This window comes from Lithobates pipiens, unplaced genomic scaffold (assembly GCF_037356315.1).
Source record: "Lithobates pipiens isolate NorthernLeopardFrog02 unplaced genomic scaffold, aLitPip1_a1.2 Scaffold_18, whole genome shotgun sequence".
NCBI classification, from domain to species: domain Eukaryota; kingdom Metazoa; phylum Chordata; class Amphibia; order Anura; family Ranidae; genus Lithobates; species Lithobates pipiens.
Window position 1 is genome coordinate 569,816,685 of NW_027507758.1, and position 20,737 is coordinate 569,837,421.

General features: G+C 43.5%; 1 protein-coding gene across 2 annotated transcripts in view; it reads right to left on the reverse strand.

Moving 5' to 3' along the window:
* Positions 1-20,737, reverse strand: part of PKHD1 (PKHD1 ciliary IPT domain containing fibrocystin/polyductin) — a 975,887-nt gene that overhangs the window by 930,616 nt on the left and 24,534 nt on the right. For both annotated transcript variants that reach the window (XM_077489019.1, XM_077489018.1), the window contains exons 2-6: positions 20,606-20,704; positions 17,010-17,087; positions 15,183-15,327; positions 10,684-10,768; positions 712-769 (exon numbers count right to left, since the gene is read on the reverse strand). In XM_077489019.1, the coding sequence (XP_077345145.1) occupies positions 712-769; positions 10,684-10,768; positions 15,183-15,327; positions 17,010-17,087; positions 20,606-20,681 (442 nt within the window). In that variant the 5' untranslated portion in view covers positions 20,682-20,704. The remainder of the gene's footprint in view (positions 1-711; positions 770-10,683; positions 10,769-15,182; positions 15,328-17,009; positions 17,088-20,605; positions 20,705-20,737) is intronic.

A 20,737-nucleotide genomic window follows, 5' to 3' on the forward strand; every position in this document is an offset into this window, starting at 1 on the left:
GTGGATTTGCTTTTCGTAAATAATCCCCAAAGTCTTTGATCGCAGCAATATGTGTAGTGAGAATTCGACTGGAGTTCAATGTAAAATTAGATTCGAATTTCAGTCCGAATTTCCAAAATTCGGACAAATTTTGTTATGTTATTCGGAGCATTCTATAAAATTTGTTTATATTGTAATTCGGGTATTTGGATATATCCGAATCCCCGAATAACGAAAAATGTGTCTGAATATTAATTCGGAACGAAACAAACCGAATGTCTAGCCAAGTATCTATAAGCGTAATCCCAATCCTTATGGTTGCTGCAGCACTATGCACTATTCCCACCCATGCAATCCAATTCTGCCAATCGCACTGCTTTTTGCAAACTGTTTTTGGGCTGTTGTTAACCTAACATTGACACCCACAGTGGTTTGCATTAACGGAGTGCGATGCGGGAAACACGCAGGAATTGCTGCAAATCCCGCACCACATCAGTGTGAACCTAGGCCATCTTGGCACCCCAGATGTTTTGGAACTACATTTCCCATGATGCTCAGCTACACTGCAGAGTGCATGAGCATTGTGGGAAATATAGTTCCAAAACATCTGGGGTTCCAAGGTTCACCATCACTGACCTAGGCTGAAGCCAAATAATAAGTTCCTCTGTTGACATTATTGTGGATTTTTCTCAAGTCATTTTGTGCAGTTGAAAAAAGTTTCACTTATCTTACCAGGCACTCCACTGGATGGGCTGACATCACATATCAATGGGGTCTCCTGCAGTGAGAACTGTAGAAAAAAACATTTAAAATATTTATTTTTTCATTCTTTGGTCAGGCAAGGATGAAATGTAGCATATTAATATCACGTATTCTCATTTTCAGACAGCAGGTGGAGCTGTAGGCTCTAGATAAATATTTGCCAGTTTATTTTTACTTCCGGTTTAAAAAACACCTGTCGTTTACAGAGCTCAATAGCTCATAATATATCATGATGGGACTGAGTATTTTAAAAGGGAACTAGTGGCAGTAAATGAACTTGATTTGGTATTAACTTCCTGTAGTCCCTCCTGTGACAATGATGAGGTCTGATGACCCTGAACAGAGTGGGTAAAACAGGGGAAGCTGTGTTGATGAGGGGAAGGAGTGCCATCCTTTTTATTACAAAATTCACAAGTCTGTGACAAACAATTTGCTTTTAATCTGATATCTGTACTGCTGAAAGAGATGGCAACTTTTAAAAGCCATGGACTAGATAAAGTCTGGGGAGAGTGGATGGGTATGGAGGATCTCTGGGTGTTGATGCTGACATTTTTATGCGTTTATATGCTAATACATTTCTCAGAGAGGTCACTCTATAGGGTGTGTTTATCGTATCTTTTTTGTTTTTTAGTTTTTTGGTAAGAGGAGTGTATGGAATAGAAAGGATCAGTGGTTATGGTGATCATTTGATCATTAGTGGGGATCCGACCTGCTACTGACAGTCTAACAATCAAATAATCACCATAACAACTTATGCTGCGTACACACGATCGTAATTCCGCTCAAGCTGTCTTGCCTACACACGGTCACACCAAATTCCGATCGTTTATAATGCGGTGACGTACAACACGTATGACGGGACTAGAGAAAGGAAGTTCAATACCCAGTAGCCAATAGCTTTCGTCTTGTAGTTGAATCTGAGCATGCGTGATTTTTGGCGTGTCGGAATTGCATACACACGATCGGAATTTCCGATAGAAAGTTTTTCCATCGGGAAAATTGAGAACATGTTATCAGTTTTTGGCTGGCGGAAATTCGGACAGCTAAATTCCGATGGAGCATGCACACGGTCGCATTTTCCGATGAAAAGCTCTCATCGGTCTTTTTATGGCCAGAATGCGTACGTGGCATTAGCCCGTTGCATTGCCTTCCCTCCTCTTAACCACTAGGCATCTGCTCTCAGGCACAAGTAAGAACAGTAATGGCATTAAACCCTCACCGACCACTGTCACCTTCTCCCCAACTACTTCCAGGTACTGGGTGCTCGGCCACTTGATTGGCCAATGGAGTAATGATGCCATCCTGCACATGTGCACGGGAGTCAGTTACTGCGGCACAGCCGGGTGTGCCAGGAATACACGCTGAGCTGCGTATTTGCATAACTCCCAACTTTTACAGATGGGAATGAGGGACACCTATCAGCAAAAGTATGCAGGCATAGGACACACCCCTTGCCACGCCCCCTTAAAGGAGAATTGTACAAAAAATAAAAGATTAGTTCGACCCAGAAGTGCTTTTTTTTACCACTACTATTCCTTTTGGCTTTTGGAGTTTACAAATGCAGTAATTTAGAAATCAGATGAAAGGTTTAGTGCTCAAAAACACTTTTTGATAGATAAAAAGTGCATTTTATATACAACTATATAGATCAGACCAAAATGAGGGATAAATGAGGAGGAATGAGGGACAGAGGGACATTGCTCCGAATCAGGGACAGTTGGGAGCTATATATTTGCCGTGTGCATTCAACAGAGGACTGCAAGCAGGCAGGTAAGTGTGTGTTATTACAGAAGAGACATTGCATGACCTCTGCGCCCCCCATACTTTTCTTTTTCTCTGCCCCCACTTACCTGGTGGTGTTCTAGGCACATTTCAGATACTCACCCAGACACTGCTGGGTTCTGCGCCACCATCTTACTTGTGACGTCAACGAGAGGCCCGCCAATTATTTTGGGTTCAGCCGATGGGGCCTTGCAATGTGCTGCTAGGCCCGCCCTCCTACTTCTGAATAAATGGCTAAAGGCCTCCTGGAATATGTAATGTGTATATCCCAGGAGGCCTAGCGAGAACTATGCACATCATTTGTGGTGGGGGCCACACTTTTTTACGGAAAAAAAGAAGCACTGCCCAATTTGTGTAGACGAGGGGAGGGGGGATAGGGGGAGGGGAAGTTGATATAGAGGGTGAATTTCCACTTTAAGTGTAAAGTTTAGTTTCACTTTAATTTTTGTTCTACAATTAACAGACAGCTATGTACATGGGTACACGCTGCTAACTGTAAGACCCAGACCTAGACTGTCACTGGCAGCTCTGGGCTTCACTAAGGACCAAACATCAGCAGGATGAATAGAGAGATAAGCTCCTATGTCTGCTGCTACTCCTTCTTGGTCCAATCCCAGACTGCGGGTGGGGAGGTGACCGAGCTGTAATGCTTAACCCTTTTAGAAAAAAGTTAGGTCACCAACCTGTGCTGTATAACAGGGCTGTGTAAATCTTCAGACTGGATGGATTTAAATATAAATTCTTTAGAAGGTAAAAGGGCTCCCTTATATGTTATCCAATTGTATATTTAGCTGTTTTCCTGGGGTTCAGCTTTAGACACATAATCCTTATGTTAACCACTTAAAGTTGTAAACCCTCGCCGTTTTTCACCTTAATGCATTCTACGCATTAAGGAGAAACTTTTTTCTTCTTAAGCAGCAGCGCCCCCAAGCCACCCTTATACTTACCTGAACCCCGATATTTGCACAATGGGAATGAGCCAGTCCCGTCTCGTGTCCTGATTGGCTAGATTGATAGCAGCACAGCCTTTGGCTCCTTCTCCTGTCAATCAAATCTAATGATGCGGGTGCCGGGGGGGAGGGACAGAGTCATACATTCAGCGGCTATGGACACCAAATGATGGACTTGTGAGCGAGCCAGCAAGATAACCCCCCAGCCGCCGGGGGACCCCAGAAGACGAGGTTTGGGGCCACTCTGTGCAAAACGAACTGCACAGTGGAGGTAAGTTTGTTATTTAAGTTTGTTATTTAAAAAAACAAAACAAAAAAAAAACGAACTCTTATGCCGCGTACACGCGATCAGACTATCCGGCGGACTTTGTCTGGCGGACAAACCGCTGGACTTTCCGAACGAGAGGACCTGCCCACACACAACCCGACTTTTCCGGTGTAGTCCGCCGGACTATGGGGGGAGTCCGCCGGACTTTTGAAATGAACGGGCTTGCCTACGCACAGAGAAAAGTCCGTTCTTTTTGAACGCGGCTCCAGGTAGCCGGGACTAGAGAAGGAAGTCAATGTCACCGCCTTCGATCAGCGTGTACCGCAGACCTGATGTCTCCAGGATTTCTCCAGAGCCACTCCCATGCTCTGGAACTCTCTACCCCAACCTGTCCGTCAATCTCCTGCCTAGTTGCCTAATCTAGCTGCCTTTAGGCAATTCCTGAAAACTCTTTTACCACTTCCATCAGCTCATCCCCCAGAGTTACAACCTTTTGTACCATCTGCCCCACCCTATTAGATTGTGAGCTCTTCTGAGCAGGACCCTCTTAATCCTCTTGTATTTTATTGTGTTCTAGCTGTATTGTCTCCCTTTTATATTGTAAAGTGATGTGTAAACTGTTAACTATATAAATTGTTTATTATAATAATAATAATAATTTGTGGGGAAATTTTTTTTATTTGGGTACAGTGTTGCACGACCGCGCAATTGTCAGTTAAAGTGATTGTAAATCTATGTTCTTTTTTTACATATCATACTTACCTCCACCGTGCAGTTCCTTTTGCACAGTGTGGCCCCAATCATCCTCCTCTGGGGTCTCCCGGCGTGGCGTTCGCAGCTCCTCCCCACATCTGTTAACCCACTAGGAGAAGTGCTCTCCCTGGGGGTTACCTTGCGGGCGCGCTCCCGAGTCCAGCATTTGCGTCCATAGGCACAGAATGCAGGACTTGTCCCCACCCCCGCATCACTGGATTCGATTGACAGCAGCGGGAGCCAATGGCTGCACTGCTATCAACCTGTCCAATCAAGATCTGAGAACCCCGGGCAGAGAAGGTAAGCACGTCTCCGCCAAGGGAATGAACGGGCTCAGGTGAGTAAAAGGGGGGGGGGGGGTGGTCACTGTCAGAGGTTTTTTTCACCTTAATGTATAGGATGCATTAAGGTGAAAAAACGCAGAGGGTTTACAACCCCTTAAGCAAAGCAGTGCCGTATCGCAAAAAATGGCCTGATTAAAGGGGTTGTAAACCCTCAGTGTATAAAAAAAATGCCTGCCAGTGACCAGCCCCCCGTTTTACTTACCTGAGCCCTAGAACTTGACCCGCTGGGGAAGTGCTGTCTCTCTGCCCGGGGTCCCGGCTCTTGACTGGATAGATTGATAGCAGCGCAGCCATTGGCTCCGGCTGCTGTCAATCAAATCCAATGACACGAGCACTGAGGGGCAGGGCTGAGTCCTGCATTTAGCCTCTATGGACGCCAAATGCTGGACTCGGGAGCACGCCCGCATGGTGAACCCCTGGGAGAGCGCTTCTCCCAGGGGGTTATCAGAAGTGAGGAGGAGCCGAGAGAGCCATCGAGGGACCCCAGAAGAGCAGGTTTGAGGCCACTTTGTGAAAAACAAGCTGCACAGTGGAGGTAAGTATTGTTTGTTATTTTAAAAAAAAAATAGTAATTAACTTTAGTGTCACTTAAAGAGGAAAATTCTTCTGGTCTGTAATAGGGCTGTGAAAAATCGATTTGAATCTTGAATCAAGTTGAGAGGTCAAATCAATTCAAATTTTAAGAAAATAGATTTTTTTAGATTTTTTTTTTCAGCAGGCCTCGCCTAAAAACTCCTGCCCGCAGCTCCTCAGGACCGTCACGATGTCCATCAAAAAAAAAAAAAAACAACCTGATTTGAATCGTAAATCGAGTTTTCTTTAGAGCAAATTGCCCAGCTCTAGTCTGTAAGCGGTTAAAGTAACGCAGTGCTGTATCGCAAAAAATGGCCTGGTCATGAAGGGTGGGGGGGGGGGGTAAATCTTCCAGAGCTGAAGTGGTGAATTTACATGGGTTCCCTCACACTTCCTGTTTGGCTATGGGACAGGAAGTGAAGGGGAAATCTCCGCAATGGAACAGTTGGCGGGGGGAAAAAAATTGACAGGGGTTATAAAAAAAGAAGTTTTGCCTATACTTCTACTTTAATTATTAAACTACAGGTACGTTTTAGTGCTACTAAAATTAATTATTAGCTTGACGAGAGGAACAATACGGTAATCAATCTATTTTTTTTACAAGTGAGACACAGGTTACATAAGTTCTCAAGGTCCTCCTCATAATAAGAAGATTGCCAATTATTTAGTGGGCAGTAGACGCCTGGCTGGCATTAGGGACCCTTTTGTTTAATGTGAGAGGTATTTGCATGCCATGAAGATCTTCTCGGAGCTCTAATTAAATATGGTCGGGGAATGAAGTTAATGAGTCACATTCCTGGCTGCGGAGAGGACAATGTGCGCTTTGTGTTGGAGCGCGGCTCATGCCAGCGCCGTGCAGCTTGCTGGAGGCACTGACAAGTTTCAGATCAGGGAAAGTTTACTTAGTCAGCTGGTGGTCAGAGCTTATGTCTCTAATGCCTGGTGTATATCTCTCCATGTCCTGTCCGTCTGACCTCCCGCTTCTATAATTAGTGTGATTTCCGTTACATTTTGTTTGTTTAATTAAGCCTGGGCTCCGGCCACAAATGCTTTCATTTTAAATATATTCTTCAATAGCTGCAAAAGCATATAAATCCCCTTTGTGTGCATCAAATTCCTTTGAAAACCCAGATATTACCTTGTAAACATAGCAGTGACATCATCACTGTGCCAAGCCTGTGCAGAGAGCAGAGTTGTAGGAGGGGCCCAGAAGACCCCACCCACTTAGGGTTGTCACCTGTCCGGGATTCACCCGGACAGTCCGGGTTTTAGATCATGTGTCCAGGTTTCAGACTGCCGGAAACCCGGACACATTATCATAGCTCCCAGCTGTCCCTGATTTTGAGGGACTTTTCTTGATTTGAAGCAATGTCCCTCTGTCCCTCATTCCTCCTCATTTGTCCCTCATTTTGGTCTGATCTCTATAGTTGTATATACAATGCACTTTTTATCTTTCAAAAAGTGTTTCCCAGTGCTAAACCTTTCATGCAAATTCTAAATTGCTGCATTTGTACATTTTAAAAGCCACTATAAAGGAATAGAAGTGGTAAAAAAAAGTACTTGTGGATTTAATTAACCTTTTTTTTGGTTAATTCTCCTTTAAGGGGGTGTGGCAGGGGGCGTGTCCTATGCCTACATACGTTTGACAGTAGGTGTCCCTCATTCCCATCTCAAAATGTTGGGAGGTATACATTATTCAGACCCGCCTGAACTGTCAGACGGAGTTCTAAGTACTGTATTTCACTATATAAGCTCAGTTTACAGTTAAAAATAAGTGTAAAATGCAAAACTACGGTGGGTGTAACAAGATGTCCGCTTGCCCCCTTCTCAGTGTATCCTTACTGTGGGTGAGTGCGGCAAGATGGCTGTGACATAACGTCACTTCCGTTACACATTCTGACAGGTCGTCAAATCTGATGAAACACCTCCATACTTAGATGTGCCTCTTTTAACCACTTCCCGACCGGCACACGCCGATGTACGTTGGCAGAATGGCACGGGCAGGCATATTGGCATACAGGTACGTCCAGTTTTAAATGCCGCCCTACCATAGCGAGCTCGGGTGCCGGTCGGGACCCCCGTGAGTCTGGTCGCAGGTCCCGCGGACTCGATTGCCGCGGGCATACCCGCGATCGTCTCACGGGGCAGCTGAACTAGGAGATGCCATTGTAAACAGCATCTTCCCGTTCTGCCTAGCAACAAGTGACGCTGATCTCTGCTCCATGTGATTGGAGCAGAGATCAGTGTTCACTAAAAGAAAGCCCAGCCCCCAACAATTAGTAACACACCCCTAGGAACACTTAACCCCTACACTGCCACCCCCTGGTTAACCCCTTCACTGCCAGTGTCATTTACACAGAAATCACTGCATTTGTTTAGCACTGATTGCTGTATAAATGACAATGGTCCCAAAAATGTGTCAAAAATGGCCGATGTGTCCGCCATAATGTCGCAGTCACAATAAAAATCACTGATTGCCGCCATTACTAGTAAAAAAAAAAATATTAATAAAAATGCCATAAAACTATCCCTTATTTTGTAAACGCTATAACTTTTGCGCATACCAATCACAAATCGCTTATTGCGTTTTTTTTTAACCAAAAATATGTAGAAGAATACGTATCGGCCTAAACTGAGGGAAAAAAATGTTTTTTTTATATATTTTTGGGGGATATTTATTATAACAAAAAGTAAAAAATAATGCGTTTTTTTTTCAAAATTGTCGCTCTATTTTTGTTTATAGCGCAAAAAATAAAAACTGCAGGGGGTGATCAAATACCACCAAAACAAAGCTCTATTTGTGGGGAAAAAAGGATGTCAATTTTGTTTGGGAGCCACATCGCACGACCGCGCAATTGTCAGTTAAAGCGACGCAGTGCCGAATCGCAAAAAGTGGTCTGGTAATCCAGCAAAATGGTCCGGTCTGAAAGTGGTTAATCATCAACCATGTGAGTTGCTAAATGTTGTACCTGCATTAAATGTAACCATATTGCTACACTTAGAGGCGACTCTCTTCTCTTTTATACTCTGTAGCTCCTGCTGGATTTTGTTTCTAATCCCCTTGTGGAGGCTTCCATTTGTGGATGGACATTTTATGATTACACAAACTATCACATCGCTATAATCTTTTAATATGGACTATAAACTGAAGGACCTATGAATAAATCGTTGTAGAAGGAATCATCTGAGTTTCCATTATTTCTTATGGGGAAATTCACTTTGACATAAGAGTGCTTTGGATTACAAGCATGTTTCCAGAACAAATTATGCTCGCAATCCAAGGTTTTACCGCATTTTAAAAAAAACGCTTCTAAACGCAAACGCTGCTAAATGTGTAATGTAAACGCGGCAAAACTGCCGTTTTTAAATGTCGGTTACTATCTGTCAAGTTGAATCATTCAGGACAGGTTGTAAAACGTCCCGTGTACATTAAGCCTCACTGGTAAGCTCGGTGTGCTGCTGCCTCTCCTCCCCCAGCTCTTATGCAGCTGAGAATGGGAATTAATACAGAAATGTTTTGCCTTTCATTTCTATTTTAAACTCGATGGGTTGTTTTACAAGGTGGCCGTTTACAATCACTTTATTGTGTCAGCTCTTTATCAGCGCCAATGGGTCTTGCTGCCCCCTCGGGATAAAGGGTATGCTTATATACACTGCAAAACAACAACAAGGAAGGGGTACACCGACGTAGCACATTACCATAATAATATTTATTGAAAGATAAAACAAATATTATACTTACAAGCACATGACATAGACAGGCATGTCATAAAAAGCAAAGAAGATCTCCTTCAAGTCTACTACAATCAACCAGTATGGGAAGACCAGACAGTGTTCCTAATGGCTAACATGTTTTGAGGAAGAACCCTCTTCATCAGAGCCAAAAACCTGACCTCTGATGAAGAGGGTTCTGCCTTGAAACATGTTAGCCATTACAAACTAAAGCTGTTCTTCCTATACTGGTTGATTGTAGCAGACCTGGAAGTGATCTCCTTTGCTGTTTATGACATGCCTGCCTATGTCATGTGTTTGGCTTTTTATGTTATCTTCTCAATAAATGTTATTATGGTATTGAGCTAGTTTGGTTGCGCCCTTTCCTTGTTGTTTTGCAGGCCATGTGGCCAGAGGTGCAGGGGCGCCGGAGACACTCGGAAATGCCCAGAAAAACTCTGAGCCACTTGGATAGGCTCGGAGACCACTCGGAGATGCTTGGAGACACTCTGAGACACTTGGAGACCACTCGGAGATGCTCAGGGAACAGAGTGTTTACGAGCGTCTCCGAGCGTCATCGGCGCCCCTGCACCTCTACCCAAATTACATCGTTACATAGTTAGTAAGGTTGAATAAAGACACCAGTCCATCCAGTTCAACCGAAGTGAGTGTGAGTGCGTGTCTACACTTGCCCCTATCTCTGTACTTTGTGTCTCATTAAGATGCTCACCTATATTATTATTTATTTAAGGTACCCGTATAGTGCCGTAAACTTTTTACGTAGCACTCCACACATACATCGCAAACTCACATCGGTCCCTACCCTCAAGGAGCCCACAATCCCAGGTCCCCAACTTACTATAATATACTAGGGCCAATTTTTGGACAGAAGCCAATTAACCTACCTGCATGTCAAATGTGGTACTGCACACCCCAGCGGCTTGAATCCTGCTCGTCTTGCGAGAAAAACGCTCACAAAGCGAGTCTGGATTTTTTTTTTAAATTGCTTGTATTGCGAACCGCTCGTGAACCGCGTTACTCGCAATCTGAGGTTCCACTGTGTTTATTTGTTTCATTGCATCACATGTGCGAAAATCTTAGCTTCTAAGTACTTTACTGTGTTGCGCCCTGATTCAGTTGGGGGCTTTTTTTATTCCTTTGATGCAACACTTGTTCTCCGGGTAGCTCTACCTACTGCCGCCCTGGAAGCTACAAGCTACATACAGACCTGGTATCCATCAATGTGTAAGCTCCGAGGGGGCGGGGCGAAACATGCTGGGGGCGTGGCCTGGACAGAGTACAAGCTGAGGTTGCCATTCATACGCCCAGTATAGGGACAACACGGATGTATGGCTTCAAGGGGTCCTTTCTTTACATCCATCCATGTGTAACTTAGGGCAGAGCATTGATCTGACACAAGATCGTTCATCAAAACAATCATTGCATAAACATGGATGATCACCCCAGCTGAGGGGTGAAGCCTGTGAGTGACCCCTTACTGCTTTTATTACATCTGATGTAAAACATATACTTGTATAACAACTAACTAGCTAATATTTACCTTAAAGATCACTTTTTCTGCCTTCGTAATTTGTTGTCCACCATGGAATACTGAAACCTCGTACATACCTTCTTGTCCTGCTGATCTGCTTGTAAAAATATAAAATGTCAGCCACCTGCTGGTGAAATCTAGTACTGCACATTTAACATATAAACGGCTCTCAAAACCTTTTTTTTTATTTAGCATAGATTAGGGAATACTTTGACCCCCTGTCGGGTTTTTACTGCTCTCTGCATACCCGTTATGTAGATCCACCCTCTCTATTTGGCCTGCTGGCCCTTGTCACCAAGACAGAATATGATGGGAAAGTCAAAACAGGTGTAGAGGGGAAATATTACAATGGGGGCATCTGCTCTGGTGAAAGCTGTCTAAGAGAAGATTTCCCCCAACATGGGAGAGATTTTCTCTTACTTCCTCTTGTGTTTCTGTGTAATTTTCCCAATGGGACATAGAAAGCTCCCCCCTAAAAATGAGATGGGTTTTAATCATCTCCCACTCAATCCAAAAAAAAAAAAAAAAAAAGAAAAAAGAAAGACAGAAATGAACTAATACAAATTATATATATATATTTCTCTGACCAGGGCTACATTTAGTTTTCCGCCCAGATAGAATAACATGTATTTATAAAATAATGCGTTATTCATCCTGTGAAAGTGTATGTATATGCAGAAGGAATAGTGTGAATCAGGAATATACTGCATTATGGCCACTAGATGGAGCTGTCAATCATAGTAAATAAATATCTTTTTTTTTCATGATCCTCAGCTCAACCTAGTGGCCAAAATGCAGTATTTCCCTGATTGACTTTATTCTGTATGAATGAAAAACATTCAACCTGGACAGAGAATGGCCTAGTAATATCAAGTTTGCCCCCCATTTTCACAAAACGAATGTACATGCAGTTTCACAGAACATGAAAAACTGACCCGCTGCACACTTGCTCCCTGCAGGCAGAAGTGCAGAATCACACACACACATATATATATATATATATATATATATATATATATATATATATATATATATATATACACACACATGATTCTGCACAGGAGAACTGTTCTGCAGCAGTTGGTAAAACACTAAGTAAACGAGGCATATCTTTGTTCTGACAGGGAGGAAGGGATGGATTTTGAGTTCCTGCAAAGCCGGGAATAAAATTCATCACTTCCCCTAGTAAAAGCACTTAACACAGTACACAAAAATACTGGCTAGTGGCACAGTTAACTCTTTGATCACCCTAGATGTTTGACCCCTTGCCAGCCAGTGTCATTAGTACAGTGACAGTGCATATTTTTAGAACTGATCACTGTATTAGTGTCACTGGTTCCCACAAAGTGTCAAAAGTGTCAGTTAGTGTAAAATTTTCTGCTGTAATATCGCAATCCCCCTATAAGTTGCTAATCGCCATTATTACTAGTATAAAATAAATAAATAAATAAATAAATTCCATAAATATATACCATAGTTTGTAAATGCTATAACATTCACGTAAACCAATCAATATATGCTTATTCATTTTTTTTATTTTTTATTTATTTTTATTTTTTTACCAAAAACGTGGCAGAATAAATGTTGGCCTAAATTTATGAAGAAATTACATTTTTTATTTTTTTTATTGGATATGTTTTATAGCAGAAAGTAAAAAATTTAGTTTTTTTCAAAATTGTTGGTCTTTGTTTACAGTGCAAAAAATAAGAAAAATTCAGTAGTAACCAAATACCACCTAAAGAAAGCTCTATTTGTGGGAAAAAACATTGCATGAAATTTCATATGGGTACAGCGTTGCACGACCGCGCAATTCTCAGTTAAAATAACGCAGTGACGTATCTCACAAAATGGCCTGGTCATGAGGGGGGTAAATCTTCTTGAGGTCAAGTGGTTAACCACTTAAGGACTGGAAGGATTTGCCCCCATAATGACCAGTTCATTTATTGTGATACGGGACTGCGACGCTTTAACTGACAATTGCGCGGTCGTGCGATGTTGTACCCATATGAAATTTACCCACAAATTTTTTTTTCCCCCACAAATAGAGCTTTTATTTTTTGTACTATAAACAAAAAAAGAGCGACAATTTTTTTTTTATTTTTTTTTTTTTACTTTTTGCTATAATAAATATCCCAAAAAAATTGTCTTCATCAGGTTTGGCCAATATGTATTCTTCTACATATTTTTGGTAAAAAGAAAATCGCAATAAGTGTATATTGATTGGTTTGCACAAAAGTTATTACGCCTACAAAATAGGGGAAAGATTTATGCCATTTTTATTATTTTTCTTTACTAGTAATGGCGGCGATCTACAATTTTTAGTGGGACTATGACATTGCGGACACTTTTGACACATTTTTGGGTAAATTGAAATTTATACAGCGACCAGTGCTATAAAAATGCACTGATTACTGTGTAAATGTCACTGGCAGGGAAGGGGTTAACACCAGGGGGCGATCAAGGGGTTAAATTTTTTTTTCCCGTGAGGTGTTTCTAACTGTGGGGGGATGGAACTGACTGGAGGAGGAGAGAGATTGCTGTTCCTATTCACTAGGAACAGTAGATCTGTCAAACCTCCCCTGTCAGAACGGGGATCTGCCTGTTTACATGGACAGATCCCCATTCTGGCTCTCTGTGGAGCGATCATGGGTGGCTGGTGGACATCACGGCTGCTGGTCATGCACATCGGCACCGCGTGCACCCCCTGTCGCTCTTAAAGCAGCCGACATACACCTACGGTGATTCGCCCAGGAGAGCCAACCTTCTGCAGTATAATGACGGTGGCTGGTCTTAAAGCGGTTAATAACTCAACACACAGCCATTAATGTCTAAACTGCTGGCAACAAAAGTGAGTACACCCCTAAGTGAAAACATCCACATTGGGCCCAAAGTGTCAATATTTTGTGCGGCCACCATTATTTTCCAGCACTGCCTTAACCCTCTTGGGCATGGAGTTCCGCAGAGCTTTACAGGTTGTCACTGGAGTCCTCTTCCACTCCTCCATGATGACATCATGGAGCTGGTGGATGTTAGAGACCTTGTGCTCCTCCACCTTCCATTTGAGGATGCCCCACAGATGCTCAGTAAGGTTTAGGTCTGGGGAGACATGCTTGGCCAGTCCATCACCTTTACCCTCAGCTTCTTTAGCAAGGCAGTGGTCGTCTTGGAGGTGTGTTTGGGGTCGTTAACATGTTGAAATACTGAAATACTGCCCTATGGCCCCCTCTCCTAAGGGAGGGGATCATGCTCTGCTTCAGTATGTCGCAGTACATGTTGGCATTCATGGTTCCCTCAATGAACTGTAGCTCCCCAGTGCCGGCAGCACTCATGCAGCCCCAGACCATGACACTCCCACCACCATGCTTGACTGTAGGCAAGACACACTTGTCTTTGTACTCTTTACCTGGTTGCCACCACACATGTTTGACACCATCTAAATCAAATAGGTTTGTCTTGGTCTCATCAGACCACAGGACACGGTTCCAGTAATCCATGTCCTTAGTCTGCTTGTCTTCAGCAAACTGTTTTGCGGCCTTTGTTTGCATCATCTTTAGAAGAGGCTTCCTTCTGAGACGCCAGCCATGCAGACCAATTTGATGCAGTGTGCGGCGTATGGTCTGAGCACTGACAGGCTGGCTTCCCACCCCTTCAACCTCTGCAGCAATGCTGGGAGCACTCATACGTCTATTTCCCAAAGACAACCTCTGGATATGACGCTGAGAACGTGCATTCAACTTCTTTGGTCGACCATGGCGAGGCCTGTTCTGAGTGGAACCTGTCCTGTTAAACCTCTGTATGGTCTTGGTCACTGTGCTGCAGCTCAGTTTCAGGGTCTTGGCAATCTTCTTATAGCCTAGGCCATCTTTATGTAGAGAAACAATTCTTTTTTTCAGATCCTCAGAGAGTTCTTTGCCATGAGGTGCCATGTTGAACTTCCAGTGACCAGCATGAGAGAGTGAGAGCGATAACACCAAATTTAACACACCTGCCCCCCCCCCCATTCACACCTGAGACCTTGTAACACTAACGAGTCACATGACACCAGGGAGGGAAAATGGCTAATTGGGCCCAATGTGAACAACATTTTCACATAGGGGTGTACTCACTTTTGTTGCCAGCGGTTTAGACATTAATGGCTGTGTGTTGAGTTATTTTGAGGGGACAGCAAATTTACACTGATATACAAGCTGTACACTTACTACTTTACATTGTAGCAAAGTGTTATTTCTTCAGTGTCGTCACATGAAAAGATAGAATAAAATATTTACAAAAATGTGAGGGTCATATATATATATATACATATACAAATTAGTCATACTGTTGAAGTCAAGTTAAATGACACATGTTGGCACTGCTGAATTTGGCCTAGGCATATAGGTATCAACGGCATTTGGTCATAAAATGATTAAACTAACCGCCAACACTCAGATTTACCAAATGGTGAACAAACTATTCTCATGTTGATAAACCCCACCCCAAATAATTCCAGTTAAGATACAGTAGTTTACCTTGTTTTACATTTAATAGAGGATGAAGGTGAATATAAAGGAAGAACGTCACAATATATCGGGGGACTTTCTGAATTTGTCATGTGCACTTCAAGAGGGCAACCTTGTCCAAAATACTGAAGGACACTGCTGTACAAGCTGCTGTCTGCAAAGGAGAAAAGAGAACGTGAGTCATGTAGATCCAGGTTTAATAAACTACTCAGGATACGTTACTGGAAGCTTTGCTATGTGATATAAAGTTATGTACATATTTTATAAGCTATGGTCAAGAGCATGTTTCCAGATGCCTGTCACCCCCAACATGCACTATGGCTCCACCCACGAGGGGCTAAGGTAAAATGAGATCCCAGGGACAAGCTAGTGATGTATCCATTGGTGGGCAGGACCACTGCTCTGCAGCAGGGGGTACAGACATCTGATATACTTATGAAAATTCAGTAACTCTATTCTGCAGGAGAGGGAAGATTTGAGATATGGGCAGATGGTCTAAACACAATTGCTATAAGCTCATAAAAGCTTTAACATATTAATGTAATTTCAAAAATAGTTTTCAGTCTTTTTAAATCTACAGATTTCATTAAAGCCCAACTCTAGGTACACTATATTATCAAAAGTATTGGTACACCTGCCTTTACACGCACATAAACTTTAATGGCATCCCTGTCTTAGTCCGTAGGGTTCAATATTGAGTTGGGCCACCCTTTGCAGCTATAACAGCTTCACTTCTTCTGGGAAGGCTGTCCACAAGGTTTAGGAGGGTGTCTATGGGAATGTTTGACCATTCTTCCAGACGCACATTTGTGAGGTCAGACACTGACTCATCCCAAAGGTGTTCTGTTGTGTTGAGGTTAGGACTCTGTACAGGCCAGTCACATTCCTCCACCCCAAACTCACTCATCCATGTCTTTATGGACCTTGCTTTGTACACTGGTGTGCAGTCATGTTGGAACAGGAGGGGGCCATTTCCAAACTGTTCCCACAAAGTTGGGAACATGAAATTGTCCAAAATGTATTGGTTTGCTGACGCCTTAAGAGTTCACTTCACTGGAACTAAGAGGCCAAGTCCAACCCCTGAAAAACAACCCCACACCATAATCTCCCCTCCACCAAATAATTTGGACCAGTGCACAAAGCAAGGTCCATAAAGACATTGATGAGCATGTTTGGGTTGGAGGAAGTTGACTGGCCTACACAGAGTCCTGACCTCAACCTGTAGAACACCTTTGGAATGAATTAGAGCAGACACTGAGCGGAGAGCCCTGCTGACTTCCATCATCCAATCATGTGCCAGCAACTATGACATTTTTTGGACACTGGGCACTTTCCTACCCAAGCCTTCTCGCTAAAATGACCACAAGGCTGTATCAGAAAGGTAGCAGCCCAAGCCCCCAACAGGGTCCTCCACAACCATTCACCATTGGGTAGACCCACTGAAATGAATTGCTTCCCCTTTCCCACACAATCGCTCACGACCAGTGACTGATCCAGTCAGTCTAGTGCGGTCTGCAACACAAACCAGGTTCTTTGTATCTCTGCATCATCCAGCTGCTGCAGAATGGCAATTTATGTCGGTGGACTGCAGTTTGCCCAAAACAGTGCAAGTTCACAGATCACATGACACACTACACCAGGCAGTGATCATGTGATTCATTATACTCCCTGTTTCATTGCATAATAGATTGTACCTGTGGTAGTGCACATAGAAGTCAGATGGCCACAATTCGACCATGGTAGTTTGCATTCATTCTGGTCTATGAATCTATCTAAAGGCATTTTTTATTTAATTGTAACACCTAACTCCAATTTTACTTTATCGCCACATCTTACCATTAAACCATATGGTGATCCAGGTACCACCAGCGATGCTGCCTTCCTTTGGGTCTACTGTGTAGTTCAGACAAAAAGCTAAAAAGAATCAAGATATAAAATGGTACAATTAGGGTATTTGTTCTCGTTGAAATACAATCCATTAATATGTGAAAATATGCAGTTTCCATGAACAGGGACCTACTGGGAATGTTCAATACTTTGCTCTCTGTGTTAGTGCACCACGGCCTCCTTGAGCACTGGTTGGATTTACCTGTTCATCTGCATCGCCATGACCCTGTGATCGTTCCAACCCACCTGACACTCTGGGTTCAGACATATTTTACAGCACCTTTAAATGATACGTCACACAAGTCAAATATGTTTATATTATTTCAGCTTTTACTGGAGTAAGCAGTGTGGTATTTATATACAAAGGAGGGTAATTTGTCAACTGAGTTCTGTATAACAGCCCAGACTCGGGAGAAGAAGTGGTTTTAAGTAAAGGTGTCTATGTACAGTGTTCAAATAGAAGTGCAGTAAAGTGTTCCCAATGTAAAGGTGTCTGCACACAGTGTTCAAATAAAGTAACCAGGGAAGGATTGCAAAAGATGGGCGATTGCCCTCTCACCAAGGACCAAACCAGCTACATGCCTTGCAGACAGCGACCCGGGAAGAGACATCCTTCGGTAAAGCGATCAGCGATGACCCACACCTGCTGAGTGCGGACGATCGTAGTGTCAATCAGCTGGGTTAGTGCTGCATAGATGGCTGACGAACAGCAAGCAGAGTTAGGCCCTCCGGGGCTGGGTTGGAATCACTTGATCACCGCGTGGTAGGCCGCAGCCTCTCTCCCTGTCACAGAGAGATGGGCACTCGGCAAGACCCAGCAAGAAGAGAGAGCAGTGTGGATCTCCTGACTCTTATAGTTCTTCCCAGAAGTCTCCTCCAGTTGTAGCAAGGATCCCTGGGATGTGTAGTACAGATGTAATGTCACGCAACGGAGTCGCCAGTCTGAAAGACTACTAGTTCCACAATCCTTTTGGTTGGGCTCACATATATGATGACAGTCACTGGCGCCAAGCACTAGAGGGGTATTACTATAGATGAAGAATAATGGGGAAATAACAGAATATTATAACTGTAGTCCATCATCGCTACATCAGGAATCCAGTGCTGGGAGTTTTTATTACTAAGGAAGAGAGGGCGCATGTCTGACCAGGTCTATTGGATCATGCAGAGCAATAAGCGGTGTGGTCAAACTGTGATACTTATTGGACTGCACAGTCATATATAGCTTACTAACAGGAAAATGTAGGTAAGACTAAGATCATGGACATTTTTTCAGGATATGAGCATTGGGGACTGGCATGCTGATTGTAATGTACTGTACTCATGTGGGTTCAGTGCCCCTTCATAGCTGGGGGCCAAATTACTTCTCGTACATAAGGATAAAGTCCTTTACACTGGTAGCGCCCTGGGCTTTATTCAGGGAGCTCCTCAGCAAATTCCTTGTCAGGAGTAGCTACTGTAGTTAATTACTAAGGATCCATTGACTCCTCCCTAAGTTTGGCCTGGTTGTACTTTCCTCTTCTACAACCAGGTGGCCGGACACTTGGAGGTATTAGGTTCAGAAGGACAACTCAAAGTCAGGTTATGGGAATATGGGGTATCTCAGCCAATGGGCAGGGATTTTGTTGAATCCCTTGCCTTGCTGGGAGAGCCTATATATTCAGGTGAGGTCAGGTGATCCGTGTTCTGGTGTGCCACCCAGACCACTCTCTGGGTGGACATCTATCGTATGCCCTGGGCTGCTAGGATCAAGATTGGGCCTATCCCTGGGACATCAGGCTGCCAGGCTGTGTGAATGCCTATCCAGAATTAAGAGGGCAGCACAGGGTTAGGACTGTGGCTTGCAGTCCAACCAAAAGTAATGGTTCTGCTGGCCGGAGAACCTGTGATAGGTCGGAGGTAGAAGGGAAGCTGTCGACACAAAGGGAACAATCGCCTTTACCTGGGATCACAGTGAGTAACTGAAGCCATTACCAGAGCAGTATTCTCCCTGAACTGGCACAGTGGAGAATCAGGAAACTTCAGGTGGTAATCAAGCCAGGGACCCAACCAGCAGAGATGATGCTTGCAGAGCAGCCTTGTGTGTCAAGCTAGGGACTGAGCCAGTCAGCAGGGGTGAAGCTTGAAGGGATCTGAAGTGCCAAGCTAGGGACCCAGCAGGGAAGCGTGGGTGACACTTGAGGGAGACACCACTGCAAAAGCCTTGAGGTGCTCACGGAATTTAGAGTTAGTGAATCAAAGGGTCCAGTGAGAGACCAGGAGCTCAAGGGGCTGAAGAACTACAAGGCGAAGTGGTAGTACAGCTGAGAGAACTGTTACTTTGAGTTGGGAACTGTTTAAGTACTGTTACCATAGGAGACAGCAATCCTACACGTGCAGGAGAGGCACCCTGCTTTGGCCTTTCCCTGTACGGCTGTTCTCCTATTGACGTCTGAGTCCGCCATTAGAAATTGCAACTACTTAAGGGTGTCCTGGCCCTAACCCTCTTTCCCCTACAAAATATAAAAAGGACTATCAAAGAAATAAACCTCTTTTATATCCAAGAAGTGTCTGGCACCCAATGACTTTTACTACCTTTGCACCCACTATGCCTCACATCTACCACTTATTGAAGGGTGTCAGTTATCTTTGGCCTTGAAGGTTCCCATTAGACTGGAAGAGGTCAGAGATTCTGCTACATACTTGTCAGTGATATCTGTCCTTGTACCAACTACAAAATCATTTTAAAGAGAACAGCGTTGAGCATTAATTTCCCTTCACCAGTTCTCACACTTTACACTTTTGCCATGTCCGCCCCAAAGGCAAGACACCCCATTTACTTTGTGAGGCCTCACACATTGTGGTTCCCTAGGAGAGTTCTGTTCTGAAGCAGGCCCTAAAATTGAGGCCCAACCACTTGGTGGGGTGCACCATGTGCCAGGCCACCCTGCCTATGCAACCTCCATCACCGGCCACCACTGCTTCCTCTCCCGAGCTGGCTACTTCTTCTTGTTTTTATTTTTCACTCTTCACCATCCAGAGGGTTAATCTGAAGGTTGACATTTCATTCTGCAGTTCATATATACACTGTAGAAGCACACTCTCTCTCTCTCCCTTCATCAAGGTAATCAGACCAGATGTTGTCACATAACCAGAACATGTTTAACCAAAGTAACTTAGTTGGGCATACATTTCCTGAATAAACATAATATTTTCATTGTCACTGATATAAATGCTATACAGGGCTGTGCTGTGTAGTCTTTACCTTTTAGTGCTCTTCCCCCTTAGTCCTGTAATAGGGTCCTGCTATGGGGTAACCCCACTCTTGGTGCAATAATTACATCTCAATATGTATAGTCTCACGTTCAACTTCCCAAGAGCCTCTCAAAGGGAAGTGACACATACAGGTGGAAGGAACACCACAGCCCACCATTAACCCCTTGCCAAATACCGCATCATTAAGGCACTTGTCTTCAAGGAGTTGGGATCTAATAATAATATTTAAATCCAGATGATGTAGTGGTTGTATGGAACATACAGATAATAGTGGAAGCACCAATACTTACCAATGGGTGATGTCATCTTTGTACAAAAAAAGTATAATATCATATGAACAATCCCTGAATTTCGGAGTTTCTTCATTTTTCTATTTAACTTACAAGTACCTGAAATCAAGAGAAATTTTAATAAAATTAAAT